Genomic DNA, 17,955 nt, shown 5'->3' with positions numbered 1-17,955 from the left:
AGTACTGTCCATCCCTCCCACAGCAAAGCTGCTCATTCCCTCCCAGGCTGGCAGGAAAGCCCTGGAGTTCATACTCCAGGTAATTACAGGACAGTCTCTTATTCATATGGCAAGAAAGCAGCAGATGCATCCTTCAGAAATGCAAAAGAAAATTTGACCTCAGTTTTTCAGAGGTTCTAACCTGTGTCAACACTGTCTAAAAGGCTGCCTAGAATAGAGTAATGGGAAAATGGAAGGAACCCCCAGCCCCCGCACAAGCTTCCTGTAGCCCTGAGCCTCTCTTCTACTAAGACTCTATCTATCTATCTATCTACTCTATTCTACTATCTACTACTATCTACTATCTATCTACTCTATTCTACTATCAGGTCACAATTGTGTGTTGAAGTCTCCTAGAATGAATGCATTGCATTCTATTTCCTCCTTTAGTTCTGTTAATATTTGTTTCAGGTATGTTGGTGCTCCTGTATTGGGTGCATATATATTTATAATGGTTATATCCTCTTGATGGACTGAGCCCTTTATCATTATGTAATGTCCTTCTTTGTCTTTTGTTACTTTCTTTATTTTGAAGTCTGTTTTGTCTGATACCAGAATTGCAACACCTGCTTTCTTCTCTCTGTTGTTTGCTTGAAATATCTTTTTCCATCCCTTGACTTTAAGTCTGTGCGCGTCTTTGGGTTTGAGGTGAGTCTCTTGTAAGCAGCATATGGATGGATCTTGCTTTTTTATCCATTCTATTACTCTGTGTCTTTTGATTGGTGCATTCAGTCCATTTACATTTAGGGTGATTATTGAAAGGTATGAATTTATTGCCATTGCAGGCTTTAAGTTTGTGGTTACCAAAGGTTTAGGGTTAGCTTCTTTACTGTCTTACTGTCTAACTTAACTCGCTTGTTGAGCTATTATAAACACAATCTGATGATTCTTTATTTCTCTCCCTTCTTATTCCTCCTCCTCCCTTCTTCATATGTTGGGTGTTTTGTTGTGTGCTCTTTTTAGGAGTGCTCCCATCTAGAGCAGTCCCTGTAGGATGCCCTGTAGAGGTGGTTTGTGGGAGGCAAATTCCCTCAACTTTTGCTTGTCTGGGAATTGTTTAATCCCTCCTTCATATTTAAATGATATTCGTGCTGGATACAGTAGTCTTGGTTCGAGGCCCTTCTGTTTCATTGCATTAAGTATATCATGCCACTCTCTTCTGGCCTGTAGGGTTTCTGTTGAGAAGTCTGATGATAGCCTGATGGGTTTTCCTTTGTAGGTAACCTTTTTTTTCTCTCTGGCTGCTTGTAATACTTTGTCCTTGTCTTTGATCTTTGCCATTTTAATTATTATGTGTCTTGGTGTTGCCCTCCTTGGATCCCTTGTCATGGGAGTTCTGTGTACCTCTGTGGTCTGAGAGGCCATTTCTTCCCCTAGTTTGGGGAAATTTTCAGCAATTATTTCTTCAAAGACATTTTCTATCCCCTTTTCTCTCTCTACTTCTTCTGGAATACCTATGATTCTTATATTATTCCTTTTAGATTGATCACTCAGCTCTCTTAAAATTCTTTCATTCCTGGAGATCCTTTTATCTCTCTCTGCATCAGCCTCTCTGCGTTCCTGTTCTCTGTTTTCTAGTCCATTAATGGTCTCTTGCATCTCGTCCATTCTGTTTTGAAGTCCTTCCAGAGCTTGTTTTATTTCTGAATTCTCCTTCCTTAGTTCTTGCATATTTCTCTGCAAGTCCATCAGCATGGTTATGACTTTTGTTTTGAATTCTTTTTCAGGTAGACTGGCTAAATCTATCTCCCCAGATTCCTTCTCAGGGGAAGATGTAGCAGATGCCGAAGCTGTCTGGGTTAGTCTTGTCTGGATCATATTTTTTTGCCTTTTCATGTTGACAGGTGCTATTGACTGTCAGCTGGGAGGGCCAAAATTTTCACTTGCTACTGGCCTTTCTTTACTGGGGCAACTGCGACCCCTAGTGGCTTGTGTTGGGTAATTGCGTGTAGAGTGGGTCTTTGTGTCTTGCCTGGCCAGGAGAAATTTCCCTTTCTGTGGGCGGAATTTGTCTCAGGCTGCTTCTCTGCTTTCGCAGCGCCCGGTGGAGTAATGGATGGGGGCCTGCTTGACTGTTTGCCTCCATGAGGGGTCTCAGAGCTGTTGCCCAGGGGGTTAGTGCACCCGGTTTTCCCTGTAATTTCCAGCTGCTGTACTGTGACCTGGGTTGTTTCCGTCAAGCTTTTAAGTCCCTGTCCCTTTAAGACTTTCAAAAAGCCCCCGCTTTTCTTTGTCACAGGGGCATCAGCTTCAGCACCCGCTCAGAGGTCTTACTCCCTGTTCCCCCAGTATCCAGGGCCCCCTGGGCATGTACTGTGTCTGCGCTCTGGCCCGGGTGGCTGGGGCTGGGTGTTCAGCAGTCCTGGGCTCCGTCTCCCTCCCGCTCTGCCTATTGTTCTCCCGCCGGGAGCTGGGGGGAGGGGCGCTCGGGTCCCGCAGTCCGGGGCTTGTATCTTACCCCTTTCACCAGGCGCTGGGTTCTCGCTGGTGTAGCTGCAGTCTGGCCACTGTCCTGCGTCTTCTGGTCTTTCTTTTAGGGCTAGTTGTGTTTGTTGTATTTTCAAAAGTATATATGTTTTTGGGAGGAGATTCCCACTGTCCTACTCACGCCGCCATGTTGGCTCCGCCTCTATCAGGTCACAATTGTGCATCCAGGGTAAACACAGCTGGGCCAAGGAGGAGGAAAAGAAAACCCACCTTCTGTTTTCACCTCTAAAAGCTAGAAAACTAGGCTCCCGCCTGTCAAACATGGTCACCCTCCCTTTGCTAGGCTCTGGCGCCTGCAGTCGGCCCTGGTGTATGGCTTAGACTGAGGATGAGCCAAATCTCCGTGAGGAAGAGAACAGGCGATGGCTTGCAGAGTCACTTCCATGCCAGTATCTGGTCCTACAAAGTTTCTCTGCTGTTTAGAACCCCCAACAAGAGGAAATGAAAATACCAACAAACACAGGAAAGGTGCTCAACCTCTTTAGCCATCAGAGAAGTGCAAATGATGCTCCTCAGAATAGCCACAATGAAAAAGACTGGCCACACCAGGGAACAAATGGAACCCTCTTTCATGTGGGGTGTGAGTGTCACTTGGTATAACCACTTTGGAAAACTGAGGCAGTAACTACCCAAGCTGAACAGAAGCAAATCCTCTGAGCCAGCAAATCCACCCAGAGGCATATACCCAAGAGAAACGTACACCAAGATTATGTACAAGAATGTTCACAGCAGTGCTACCTGTAACGGCCCAGAACTGGAACTGGAAACATGCAAATGTTCATCCGTAAGGGGATGAGTGAACTCTGGTCCACTCACACAATGGAATACTAGACAGCCACACCAAAGGATGAACTACAGCCACACACAGCAACGCAAATGAATCCCACAGACATTAGCAGTGAAAGAAACCAGACCAAAAAATGCTTGCTAAGTGATTCCATTTACATAAAAGTCTCAAATTAGCAAACACATCTGTGATGGTCCAAGTCAGGAAGGTGGTGTGTCTCTGGAGAGGAAAGTGGTGGTGCTGACTGTGAGGGGGCCTGCAAGGGATGCTCATGCACGGGACCTCTGGGAAACTAGTAAGGTGCTATTTCTTGACCTGGCTGGGGGTTACCTGGGTGTGTTCACACTGGGATGATTCACTGAGCTTTATAGTTTATTGTATGTATGTAATATGTTATCCTTTAATTAAAAAATTGTTATTTTGTAATCAAGGAGGCAGCATGCCCCACCATCCAACTTAATTCCACTTCCATCACAAATGGCCACAAGCCCTTGATTTAACCTCAGTGTCTTTCTGAGGTTTCTGAGTATCCCCCTGCTCATATGTAAAATGGGGACATGAATGCCTGTCTTCACTGCAATGCTGTGGGGAGCAGAGGAGAAAGAGGCCATGGAGTCTGGTGTGGTACCTGGACTGCAGCAGGAGCTCAGGTCGAGGGAGCCACATCATCAATATACTAACCAGCCTCCCCAAGTCACATCTCTACTTTTAGCTCCCAATTCCCTCTACAGGAGCCCCTGAGAGCTGAGGTAGAAGGCCATCCCTTAGCACTGCAAATGTATTCTCTGAAATTTCCAAATGCAGAGACAAATTGCTTAAACCCTAAAGTATACAATTACTGGCCCAGCACTTTTTACAATAGGGCTGTTTGTGGAAACCAACAGTGGAAACTGAGGGTCTGACAAGCAGGAGGAAGCTTAGTCCCATGTTATGGGCAAGGACGTAAGAAGGCTGTTCCCAAACTCAGAGCAGCAAATTCACAATGGATGGCAGCACATGGTGTAGCAGGGCCAACTCCTCCCTCCCGAGCACCTGAACCAACGGGTCACTGAGCCTCAGCACCACCTGAAGAACTGGGTAAAAACACCCACGCTAGGGTCCCACTTGAGACTGTGGCTAGGAACAGGCCTGGGGTGAGGCTGATGCCTGTGTGTATTTAACCACTTTTATGAGTGTTTGTCCAAACTTGTGTGATTGTTGCAATGATCATGGATGCTTATTAAAGATAAAATTCTCAGGTCTTTTCTTGGGGACTCCAATTCAGAAGGGACAAGATGTGACCAAGAATCTATTTCTTAAGAGCTGCTCCAGGTAATTCTTTGGGCACATTTAGCAAGACCCCAGACTAGAAGCTGCTGGTAGGTAAAACACAAGAGGGCTTAAATAAAAGAAAATGAAAACATTCACAAAATTCAAGCCCAGTGCAGCTGAGCGGGAAGGGACCCTGCTACCTTTGTCTATGTGGTAGAGGTAGGACTCCTGGCTCATGGCAGATAGGAGGTGCAGGACACAGGTGTAGATGTGGACTTTGTCATCACTACTATCCTCCCAGGTATAGTCCTGGATCACGTTGAGGAGCTCTCGGACAAGAAACAGGACTCCATGTTCGGGATGATCCTAGTGGAAAACCAAAAAAGGATAAGTAATCTTTGATATGAAGGAGGAAAAAAACAATACGCAATAAAACAAAAACACGGGTCCCTCCCTTTAGCAGCTGTAGAGAAATTTAAGTGCCAGCTACTTTACAAAGGCAAGCCCACTCATAAACCTGGTTAAACAAGGACAAATGACCAAATGTTCATCCCACCAATCAGCACGCTCCAGTCGGGGGACACAAGCTTTGAGAGCTTCCCTCTTTAGGTCTGAGGAATGAGAAGGCAAAGATATCTGTCAGCTTAATGGCCTGTTTCCAAAATTAAAATCTTATTCTTACATGCACAGGAGTAAAAAGCCCTCTTCCTCCAAGTATAACAGCAAGATTGCGGGTCTCACAGCAGATCCAACAGCAGAAGCCACCTACCTCGGGTGAGCCCCCATGATCACTGTCACCACCAAAGGCACAGACTTTAAATATAGCCACACTCTTTAGGGCTTTCAGTGATATTAACAGCTAAATTGAGGATGTGCTCTTGGTAGAGGAGAACCCTGAGACAGCCACAGAGTTTGTAAGTGTTCCTCAGATGCTAAACTGAATGAAAAAAGAGAGAAGGACTCAAAAAAGTCGGCAGCTTCAATCACTCCAAAGGCTACCTGCGATTGTGGCTCCCCTCCCTTTACGCTCTCCAAAGGCTTCTCCTCCTGCTGGAATACATGCCCGGCACTCCCTGCTGAGCCGCCCACACAGCTGGCCCTGCACTCACTCTAGCCACACCGTTATGGCTCCTGGGACCAGCAGGGCCACTCAGGGTGCTGCCAGCACACGGAAGGCACACTCAAACAGGTTAGATAAGGATGGCTTTGTGAGGGATTATTTATAAACTCGGGAAGAGTGAAGAGAACTACTGAGGAAAGGGAGGCACCCAGAGGCTGGCAACAGCAGGAAGCTGTTACCACTGTGGCTGCAAGCATGGGGTTGGGAGTGGCATGATTGGACCGGGCAAGACCTACAGCTGGAGCAGCCGCTGCGAGGAGCTGTGGCCTGGGGTGGAGGAACAAAGCCATGGTCAAATCACAGCCCGGTGGGCGTTGGGGAATGACCCCATGCCCTCGGCCAGCCCTCCAGTCCACTGCTGGGACATCCCACTGGCTAAACGAGGAAGCCAAAAGGAAGGAGGCCCAGGTGACACAAACCCCAGAGGCCAGCAGCCCTCACAGATTGGCATGCAAAGGCAGAGAGGATGCTATGGGGGGTGAAGTGGGGAGCGGGGTGGGGAGGCAGTTCACCTGCCAAGGATGTTCTGGCTTCCTGTTCGCTCTGACTGGAATCTTCACCTCCAAGAGTTGGCTGGCCTGGCTCCTTGACCATCTCTGGATCTCATCTTACATGTTAGTTCCTCAGCGAGGCCTTCCCTGATTGTCCATTTGGAATCCCCTCTCCCAGTCTCTCTCTATCACAGATCATCCTCATTTTTTCAGAACAGTTCTCACCATCTGAAGTGCTCCCTCCAGTTATCTCTGGATTTAACCAACCAGTAATCTCTGGGTTTATCTATTTCTCTCTTTCATCCTAGCCTATAACCTCCAGGGGGGCAGGTACTTCATCTGTCGTGTTTGCCAGTAAACTGCCGGAACCACCCTGGGAACACAGTGGGGACGGCGCCCCCTCCACCACACTGCTGGTACGTGGGAGAACCAGGCTCAAGCCCTGGCAGTCTGGCTCCAGAGCAGACATTCTTCACTACAAGTATGCTATTTATATTGCCTCTCTGCAGATGAATTAGGCATGCCTCTGACTTTATGGAGCTGGCTAACTGGGGGAAGGCATATACATGTAGTCAGCTATTTTGAAGACAGGCACAGAGTACAAGAAGTGCTAGAACCACAGTGGGTGGGAATTAACAGCCACCCAATCCAACGTGTGCATATACAGCAGAAATATTTTCAGTGGGTGAGAAGGAGGGTGGAGGCGTATGAGATATTTTGTACAGTTGCTAACATCTACGGAATGGCTGTTAATATACTGGCAAGAAAGACAACACATGATGCTCAGAAGCCTGGATGCCTCAAACTCTACACCTTAAAACTACCCCTGCCATGCTCTGCCTTCCATTTACAGAGCCAATCTCAGCTGGCAACTTACTACTGCCGCCTTTGTTAACAGCTGTTTCTAACTAGGCTATTTTGTTCTGCTATGTGGATGTTCAAAATATATCTTAAAGGATCTGCTTTGGAAAGACACAACAATCTGAATGGTTCCAGTGACATAATTTCAACATAAATGCTTAACTCTCATGGGAGCCCATTGAACACCCTTTCACCAAGGTGAAAGTGGGGGTAACAGAGACATAAAGGTCCACAGTAAGCCATTTCTGTGAGCTTTCGCTCATAACTGAAAAGATGAGAGATTATTTCAACCCTCTGTTATCAGGAAAAAAATTTCCACATGATATCCATGCTTCAGTGGTTGTAACATTTTCTTTTAATTGTACTTTGATGGCTCAGTGCCAGTAACTGAAGCAAAACAAACAGACTTTTCTTTTTAAAGATGAAAAAAAACATCCTGGATCAGTTGGCAGTGTGAGTGGGAAAAGTTCCCCCTGGTGTCCTGGCCATGGCTGCCTCCCAGACAGAGCAAATACTTCTGTGGTGGCTTCCACAGGGCACTTAAAAGAGACTAAAATTTCTCCCCCAGCGCTGGCTGGGGGCCTGGCCTCCGCTATTCACAATACCCCTTTCAGTTTCCAGTTCACAGGAATCCTTCTGTTAAATGTCACTCCTTGGGAGAAGCAGGAATACCCCACAAATGACCAACTGCCCAGGGGGAGCTAAGGTGAGAGGCAGTAGAGAGTGTGCTGAGGACACACATCCCGGCTATCAATTCTGTCTTGGCCACTTACTTAGCTGGTGACCCTGGGTGAGTCACTTCACTGCTCTGGGTCATGGTCTCCTTTGGTGAAAGGGTATTAGTAGGCTTGTTTGGAGTGGGTATTTGTGAACTGCTTGCTGGCTGGCTCATCGTAAGAGGTAACTAAATGTTGGTTAAATAAACAATAGTCCTTTAGAAAAGGAGCCAGAACATGGGAGAGCTGGGAGAAGAGCAGGAAAAGGAAGAAGGGCACTGGGTGGGGGGAATGATGGGCGGGAAGGCAGGAGGCAGATCACCATGGAGATGGGAGGCTTCGGGAACCATCTTACTGTCTGTGGAGCTACCTGGCCCTGAAGGAAGGAGCCAGCCGTTGATCCCACCAGCATAAGCCCCTGATGTCCCTCAGCGTGCCCATGCGATAGTCACCACGGCCCTTTTCCTGCCCCGCCCCTCTCACCTCTAGGCCTTTATCCTTGCTGTCCCCTCCACCCAGAATGCCTCTCCTTCCCCCTCTGTGCTCAGTTAACCACCAGTCTTCCTTTGGCTCTCAGCTCCAGGGGCACTTTCTCAGAGAACTTCCCTGACCTACTTCCCCTCAAACCTGAGGCGTTCAGAGGGCCCTGGGCTTCTTTATGGCACTTTGCACAATTGCAATTAAGTGTATATTTGCTTGGTGTCTATCTACTGAGTGGGAAGACACATTTCTCTTGTTCATGCCTCAATTCCCAGACCAACAGTATTTGCCGAATAGACAGAATGAATGAAGCTTAACACCTGGACATCATTTATGCTTATCATTGGACCTTTCACAAGGATAAGAAGTAGAAAAGACATACCCCTGCTGTGTCCTAGGTGACTAGTGCCAGAAAACTGAAGGTAATAATATTTGCACTGCTCACAAATTTCACCTGACTCAAAATCAGTTAACACTGAACTTGTCCAATCAGTTCTACTCTACTTGTCCTACCAAATGTCAACAGAAGAAATGCATTACAGGCAGGCCACAGGGACATGGCAGGCTCAGTTCCAGACCACTGCAATAACACAAATATCACAACAGAGTGAGTCAAGGGAATTTTTTGGTTTCCCAGTGCATACAAAAGTTATGTTTATCCTATACTGGAGTCTATTAAGTGTATGGTAGCAGTATGCCTAAAAAAACAATGTATAAACCTTAATTTAAAAATATTTTTTTGCTAAAAACTGCTAACCATCATCTGAGCTTTCAGCAAGTCATCCCTGATCATGGATCACCATAACAAATAGAATAGTAATGAAAAAAGTCTGAAATATTGAGGGAAATACCAAATTGTGTCACAGAGACACAAACTGGCCAACTGCTGTAGGAAGAATTTGCTCAGTGCAGGGTTGCCACCTTCAATTTGTAAAAAATGCAGTACCTGTGAAGCACAACAGCGAAGTGCCTATAGTTCAGTTACACAAAGAAGACTGTCCTGCAGTCTACTGAGAGGCTGACTGCGACTAACACCAAAGCAGAAGGCTTCAAAACGCTCCCAAAGGGGCACTGCTTGCTGAGGACAGAGGGCTGCCTGGGAGAATGTTTACTTCTGCATTTATAAGGATGAATAAAGTGGGCTAGGTATTTTATTTGATCAAAAATGGTTTTCAGGGGCTCTCTTGTCCCGTCCTGGCATGAGCCAGGAGCTCTATTCTCTCACTTTATCTCTAAATAAAAGCCTGTACCTTGCTCTCCTACCTTGAGTGTTTGTGAAGCTCATTCTTCGGCTTCGTGAACAAGAAACCCAGCATCATCTTTGGGGGCTCATCAGGGATAACTTCGGAGATATATCCAAATTTCCTTATGTCAACTGCCTTACAGTAAGCTCTCATCAGATCTTTAACCACTGTCATTTAAGCCACAAAACTGCAAATAGTTAATAGAAATGGAACCTGGAATAGAAGTGCCCATCTTCTGAGGCCCTCTCAACTGACCACTGATGGAGACCTAGCTGCACCCCTTACTGCGCCCCCTCTCGGCATGAAGCAGCCAGAGAGGTCATCCCCCTCTTTCCCTAGCAGCAGCTGGGGTCTCTATCTGTAAAGGGAGGAATGAGACAGGGACAGTGGATGTAGTCAGAGTAGGGTGAAGGCCTGCGGAGGGGGCAGGGCGGGGATATTTGCAGTCAGAGCAATGTAACTACATGCAAGGAAACCCCCCTACTAAAACTCTTATGTTAAACATTAAGCTCTAGTATCATTCTTCAGTGAGATCAGTTAATGTTCCCCAGATAAAGAAGAGTAGTAATGTTTTATTATGCTAACCATTTATAATCATGTGTAAGATTCACTTTAGCATACTAAAAGGCCCAGGCCTATGTGCTGTCTTTCCTCCTTCAGATCTGATGAAGTGATTTTACAAACTGGGCAACTAATTTAGCAAGTAAGCCCAGGCATAAACAACACAGTAAAAGGCAAGAAGGATTACACCTTAAAGATAAGATTGCATTTTAATGCCCAAGAAGTTAAGACCTTAAAAATTCTTAACTTACTCTTTAGCAAACAATACCTCGGCCCACCTTGGGGGGCTGAGCAGGTGGCCTTGTTTTATATGCCCCCAGACCAAGATGCTAGTATCTCAGAGAGAAATCATCAGAGGAAGTTGCTTGTGTTAAGTTAATTCTCAATATTCAGAGACCACTTAACAAGTCCATACCCCTAAGCTTTTTCATGTTCTCGAAAAATCCTCAACTGCCTATGAAATCCCCTAGACAACGCACCACTAAGGGCTCTCTTGTCCCCTCCTGGCATGAGCCAGGAGCTCTATTCTCTCCCTTTATTTCTAAATAAAAGCCTGTACCTTGCTCTCCTAAAAAAAAAAAAAAAAATGGTTTTTGGTTTTTTTTTTTGGTATCATTAATCTACAATTATATGAGCAACATTATGTTTACTAGACTCCCCCATCACCAAGACCCCGCCACATACCCCATTACAGTCACTATCCATCAGCATAATAAGATGCTGTAGAATCACTATTTGTCTTCTCTGTGTTGTACAGCCCTCCTGTGCCCCCCCCACATTATACATGCTAATCATAATGCCCCCTTTCTTCCCCCCACCACCACTTATCCCTCCCTTCCCACCCATCCTTCCCAGTCCCTTTCCCTTTGGTAACTGTTAGTCCATTCTTGGGTTCTGTGAGTCTGCTGCTGTTTTGCTCCTTCAGTTTTTTTCTTTGTTCTTTTACTCCACAGATGAGTGAAATCATTTGATACTTGTCTTTCTCTGCCTGGCTTATTTCACTGAGCATAATACCCTCTAACTCCCCATGTTGTTGCAAATGGTAGGATTTGTTTTCTTCTTATGGCTGAATAATATTCCATTGTGTATATGTACCACATCTTCTTTATCCATTCATCTACTGATGGACACTTACGTTGCTTCCATTTCTTGGCTATTATAAATAGTGCTGCGATAAACATAAGGGTGCATATATCTTTTTCAAACTGGGCTCCTGCATTCTTAGGGTAAATTCCTAGGAGTGGAATTCCCGGGTCATTAGTTTTTTCAGGAACCTCCATATTGCTTTCCACAATGGTTGAACTAATTTACATTCCCACCAGCAGTGTAGGAGGGTTCCCCTTTCTCCACAACCTCGCCAACATTTGTTGTTGTTTGTCTTTTGGATGGTGGGCTTACTTTTTTTTAACAAATAAAATGAATCAAAGCTTTTCAAACCCATCTTTTAAAAGCCTTGTACACTGTTAGTGGGAATGCAAAATTGGTGCAGCCACTATGAAAAGCAGTATGGAAGTTCCTAAAAAAATTAAAATCAGAATTACCATATGATCCAGCAATCCGACCTCTGGGTACTTATCCAAAAATAATTAAAATCAGCAACTCCGGGAGTTATTATCAGCACTCCTATGTTCACTGAAGTACTATTCACAATGGCCAAGATGTGGAAACACCCTAAATACCTATGGAGATGAATGGATAAAGAAAAGGTGGTACACACACAATGGGACACCATCCAGCCTTACAAAAAGAAGGAAATGTTGTCATATACAACAACGCAGATGAACCATGAGGACATTAAGTGAAATAAACCAGTCAGAGAAAGACAAATACTGCATGATTCCACTTATATTAGGCATCTAAAATAGCCATGTTCATCATATCAAAGAGTGGAATAGTGGTTTCCCGGAGCAGAGAGAAGGAAAGTTACTAAAGCAGAGAGAGTTACTAATCGATGAGCTTAGAGTTTCAATTAAGCAAGATGGATTAACTCTAGAGACCTGCTGTACAACACTGTGCCTAGTCAACAATACTGTATTATACACTTAAAAATGTGTTAAGAGGATAGATCTCATACTAAATATCCTTACAATAATAAAGTTTTTTAAAGTGTGACATGAAAAGTAACAATTTGAACCAGGTCAAAGTGGGATATGGGATATGGGAGTCCTCTTCACACTATACCTACTTACAGCAGGCATGGCTCACATGTGGCCCTCCTATGGCCTTGAGCTCACTTGGCCCTCAGCCTTGGCTATTCAGACTGAACATCTTCCAGCACCCGCCAAGCCAGTCAGTAGTTACTGATGCTGTATCCCACAGGAGGGCTGGAGGGCTGTTAAGACTCAACCACTGTGAGGCGATCATGCACACTGCAGATGCTTGAGGCTCAGATCACGCAGGGCAGGCTCTGCACTAACACAGAGCTGGGTTCAAATCCCAGCTCTGCTGCTCATCAGCTGTGCAACACTGGGCAAGTTGCACAGCCTCTCCAGCTCTCGGTGTCCGCACAAGACCACTGATTTTGCGGGGCATGCGAGAAGAGTCCTAGACATGGAATTTGACAAAGGGCTCCAACACAGTACAGGGCACCTGGTAAGAAGTCACACACTATAGCTGTTCTTCATTTCATTGTCTTTCCTAAATCCCAGCTAAAGCATGTGCACTGATACGAGGAACAAGAAAATATGCTCAGACCAGGGGACAGTCCCACGAGTGCCTAAGGGGCCAAGAAGGCAACAGCAAGAGGTCAGGGAACTGGACAGAGTACACATGCCCCCCACCCCAGGATGTGCCAGCTGCTCCCAGATGGGGCCAAGGCTAGGGTGGAGAATGCAGGTCCCACATGGCAGAACCTGATTTTTCAAGAGGAACCAAAAGTGTGGGTTTTTCTGTGATCTACCAATTTTTAAACATGGGTATTCATTCCAAATGTTTTCCATCATTACGTGGCCAATAAGCATGTCTAAACACTGGATTCCACCCACTGGTCATCAACTCTGTAACACCAGGGACAGATCTTCTGGTGCACAAAGCACTTTCTTCCATATTGATCATGTCATTCACCTTCACAGTGGCCCTGTGATGTGGGCACTTTGATGGCATTTAGAAAGGCGACAACTGAAGCTCTTTATCAAACTTCCCCAAAGCCACAGGGCTATCAGGTTGTTTGGTCTGGACTGAACACAAGCATAGGTTTTTCATCAAAAATTTTTAACATAAAGAACATCACCATCCCCTTCTGTAGTGCTTCCCATGTGCCAATGTGCTGTTCCAACCATGTATGTGCATTTGCTCACTTAAGCCTCACAACAATCCTGAGATGTAGATACTATAATTTTCCCCATTTTACAGATGAGGAAACTGCAATCCAATAATGTCACACAATTGCTGAAATGGCAGAGCCAGAAGGAGGGGTGCTGGATCCTGCCTCAGGCATCTTGGTCATGATGCCTGAGCCCTTAACGACTAAGTGACACCCCTGGGACTGTCACTAAACCTCAGTATAGCCAGGGCACAGAATGAATGAAAAGTCCACTGAAAAATTCAAACATCTAACTAGAAAACACACAGATATAGATAGAAGATGCCCACACTTTTAGGGCTAAGAATATATATAAAGCAGGTCAAAAACAGACATCACCTACAGCTCTTCTGGGTAAACGTACCGGAACTATTAATAAAGTAGAAAAGAAATTGCAGAGGAATTCCAGAAGGAATGATTCTGACGGACGCATCTTCCCATCGATATTAATCATCTTTGGAACTTCTGGAACAAGGCTTATGGCAGCTTTGAAAAAGGCATCAGCTGCAAGACAGAAGGAAAGTCCGTGTGTGAGAACACTGAACATTCAAGGTCTACTTTCTTCTCCACACACACAGCCTCAGGGCCAGCCCTGAGAGTTACCTGGAAGCAAGGCCTCATTGAGAGGCCCCAACATGGGGGGCAGTCCTAGAAGAAAACCGTAACTGAAACCTTTCTGCAAAATCTGATTCACGTGGTACAACATTTGGTTGAAATGGCATTGCTGTTGCCTCCCATCTCTCCCGTATCCCCCCTTCCTTCTTTGAGCAATTCAACTCAAAGAACCTCAGTCAAATTGGCTTTAGAATAATTATGTGAAGAAACCAAGTGGCAAATTTTTACAGAGAGCCCAGAAATCACAGTCACCCAGGCTGAGGGTTCAACCTGGATTGGTTCCTTGACTCCTCCTACTCACCACCTGAGGAAAACATTGCCATCAGGCCCATGTCACAGACAGGAAATGAGGTGCAGAAGGTGAAGGCATTGGTCCTACAACAGTGTCTGCTGTGTGCAGGAGGTTCCAGAACTGGTGGTGGAGCCGGGGCTCAAACTCTGGTCCACCTGAATCACTCCAGTGCACACCAGATTCATTAAAGAAACAACAACTTAAGTGTCCGGAGGAACATGCGGTGTGCATGTACACACACACACACACACACACAGCTTTAGAAACTTGTGTCTAGGTGATAGTTTCAGTGACTTGTTGAGTTTACTGAATTGGGAAATGAAGGTATTTTTTAAATATGAAATAGTTCATAAAACCAGAAGACTTCAGGGGGAGACGGAGGAAGGAAAGGGAAGAAATGGGGGAATCCAGGGCAGAAGAGGAGGGATAGAGAGAAAAGATGGGAGCAACAGAAGGTCAGAGACTAGGAGGAAGGCTGGGGGAGAGGGGAGGACTGTAGGTGGGGGCTGAGATGGAGAGGGAGTGAGTTCTTTCTAGAATTGCCAAAGTATCAACCACGCGAAAAAGCCTCGAGGTCAGAATAGACAAAACACTGACCTGAGGAATAAAACTTTAAACTACCCAACAAGATCAAATGCTTGAATGGTCCAAATGTACTTCCACTCTGGAACGACTTCTGGTGACACAAAGAGAACAGTACACTGGTATACAGCCTCCCAAATTAAAGCTGGAGCCCCATCCAGCTCACCAGAGGAGCAAATGCAACAAGAAATGCCTACCCTCCTGAGAACAAAGGCTTATCCTTAATGAGAAGAGCATGTGCCTGCAGCTGGAGAGTGCTGTTTTGCCTTCCCCTCCTTCTTCAAAGGAAAGAAAAACACATTACAGAAAGACATTCTTCTCAGAGCTTTCTGCATGGAGTTACCTCTGCTCCAGAAGCTTCCTTCTCAGGCTGTCTCTCGAACTCCGAACGCACCTAGGCAAAACTGTTAAGTGCCAGCTGTGAGCAGGCGCTCTCTAGGACACTGGGAATAAAGTGGGGGCAAGAGCTGATAATGTAAGTGTGGTGCTGAGACCAACCTCACCACATTACTTAACACCTACTTACTGGGAGCCTGTTTTGTGCTTTGGTCTACGGGACAGGAAGCAGCTAACCTGGATCCTGTTGGGCAGAGAGAGACTATAGACAGGGGCTCTGGGAAGACACCTGATACTGGCTCTGGGCGATAAACCTCCAGAGTCAGAGGCTGCTGGGTCTTCTATCTTGGCTACAGAAAGTAGTAAAGGCCACTGTTCATGAGAACCAAGAAACTCCTAGGCTCTGTATTGCATATTCTTACTCCTCACGCAGTACTATGGGGAAGGTACAAGTATTTCCATGCCCAGATAAGGAAATGAGATAAAGAAGTGAGTGGCCTGGTTAAAAGACAGTAAAGACTGAGTTGAGTAGAATTTAAAGGCCATCTCCCACACTGAGCAAGACAATCAGATTTGTGTTTTTAAGGAGAAATACAGGTTTGGAAATCATGTATCTGTTAAGCTTATACCCACATATATAAAGAACTCCCACAACTCAACCACAAAATAATCCGATTTAAAAATGGGCAAGGGACTTTAACAGACATTTCTCCAAAAAAAAATACATAAATGGCCAACAAGCACATGAAAAGATGCTCAAAATCACTAATCATTAGAGAAAAGCAAGTCAAAAGCAAAATGAGGTATCATCTACACCCATTAGGAGGCCACTAGGGGAAAAAACCAAAACAGTCTGTAACAAGTATTAGCAAAGACAGAGAGAAATCAGAATCCTTGTGCACTGCTGATGGGCATCTAATGTGGTACAGCTGATATGGAAACTGGTTTGGTGGGTCCTCAGAAAGTTAAACAAAGATTTACCATCTGACACAGCAATTCCACTTGTGGGTGTATACCCCAAAGAAATGAAAGCAGGGACACGGATACTTGTCCTTGAGTGTTTACGGCACATTATTCACAAGAGCCAAAAGGCGGGAACATCCAGGTAAAAGCAGCAAAATGTGGTCTATCCATACAACATTCATGGGATAAATATCATTCAGCCTTAAAAAGGAAGGAAATTTGGACACAGGCTACAACATGGATGAGCTCTAAAAACATGATAAATGAAATAGGTCAGACAAAGGATAAATGCTATATGGTTCCACTTACATGTGGTAAAGTAGTCAAATTCAGAGAGAGGGAAAGTGGACCAGAGAGGGGGGAATAGAGAGCTATTGTTTAATGGGTCAGAGGTGGATTCAGTTTGGATTGATGGAAAAGTTCTGGAAACAGATAGTGGGGGACAGTTGCATGCCTTTGTGAATACACCTAAAGCCACTGAGTTGTCCACTTAAAAATGGTTATAATGATCCACTCATGATAAATACCTCAACAAAATGGGTATAGAGAGCAAGTACCTCAACATAATTAAAGCCATATATGACAAACCGACAGCCAACATCATACTTAGCGAGAAGCTGAAAGTTTTTCCTCTAAGATCAGGAACAAGACAAGGATGTGCACTCTCCCCACTTTTATTCAACATAGTACTGGAGGTCCTAGCCACTGCAATCAGACAACACAAAGAAGTAAAAGGCATCCGACTGATGAGGCAGAAGTCAAATTGTCACTATTTGCAGATGATATGATACTGTACATAAAAAACCCTAAAGAATTCACTCCCAAACTACTAGAACTAATATCTGAATTCAGCAAAGTTGCAGGATACAGAATTAATACACAGAAATCTGTTGCATTCCTATATACTAATGATGAACTAGAAGAAAGAGAAATCAGGAAAACAATTCCATTCACTACTGCATCAAAAAGAATAAAATACCTGGGAATAAACCTAACCAAGGAGGCGAAAGACCTATACCCTGAAAACTACAAGACACTCATGAGAGAAATTAAAGAAGACCCCAATAAATGGAAATACATCCTGTGCTCATTGAGAGGAAGAATTAATATTGTCAAAATGGCCATCCTGCCTAAAGCAATCTACAGATTCAATGCAATCCCTATCAAAATACCAACAGCATTCTTCAATGAACTGGAACAAATAGTTCTAAAATTCATATGGAACCACAAAAGACCCCAAATAGCCAAAGCGATCCTGAGAAGGAAGAATAAAGCAGGGGGGATCTCGCTTCCCAACTTCAAGCTCTACTACAAAGCCACAGTAATCAAGAGAGTTTGGTACTGGCACAAGAACAGACCCATAGACCAATGGAACAGAATAGAGCGTCAAAATATTAACCCAAGCAATATATGTCAATTAATATACAATAAAGGAGCCATGGACATACAATGGGGAAATGACAGCCTCACAGCTGGTGTTGGCAAAACTGGACAGCTACGTGTAAGAGAATGAAACTGGATTACTGTCTAACTCCATATACAAAAGTAAACTCAAAATGGATCAAAGACCTGAAAATAAGTCATGAAACCATCAACTCTTAGAAGAAAATATAGCCAAACTCTCTTGAATATAAACATGAGCAATTTCTTCATGAACATTATCTCCACGGGCAATGGAAAAAAAGCGAAAATGAACAAGTGGGACTATATCAAGCTGAAAAGCTTCTGTACAGCAAAAGACACCATCAGTAGAACAAAAAGGCATTCTACAGTATGGGAGAATATATTCACAAATGACAGATCCGATAAGGGGTTGACATCCAAAATAT

General features: G+C 44.8%; 1 protein-coding gene across 11 annotated transcripts in view; it reads right to left on the bottom strand.

The window, feature by feature from the left end:
• The window catches only part of VPS35L (VPS35 endosomal protein sorting factor like), a 123,710-nt gene that overhangs the window by 10,577 nt on the left and 95,178 nt on the right, over positions 1-17,955 (bottom strand). For 7 of the 11 annotated variants that reach the window (XM_057486986.1, XM_036917061.2, XM_036917066.2 and 4 more), the window contains 2 exons: positions 13,703-13,842; positions 4,765-4,930 (listed from right to left, as the gene is read on the bottom strand). The exons of 1 other annotated variant lie outside the window; for it this stretch is intronic. In XM_057486986.1, coding sequence (XP_057342969.1) covers positions 4,765-4,930; positions 13,703-13,842 — 306 coding nt within the window. The remainder of the gene's footprint in view (positions 1-4,764; positions 4,931-13,702; positions 13,843-17,955) is intronic. 3 more of the 11 variants (XR_008992127.1, XR_008992126.1, XM_036917067.2) reach the window with 2 other exon arrangements.

This window comes from Manis pentadactyla, chromosome 10 (assembly GCF_030020395.1).
Source record: "Manis pentadactyla isolate mManPen7 chromosome 10, mManPen7.hap1, whole genome shotgun sequence".
NCBI lineage: Eukaryota > Metazoa > Chordata > Mammalia > Pholidota > Manidae > Manis > Manis pentadactyla.
Note: the sequence above shows the minus strand (reverse complement) of the source record. Positions and strands in the feature narration are given on the sequence as shown.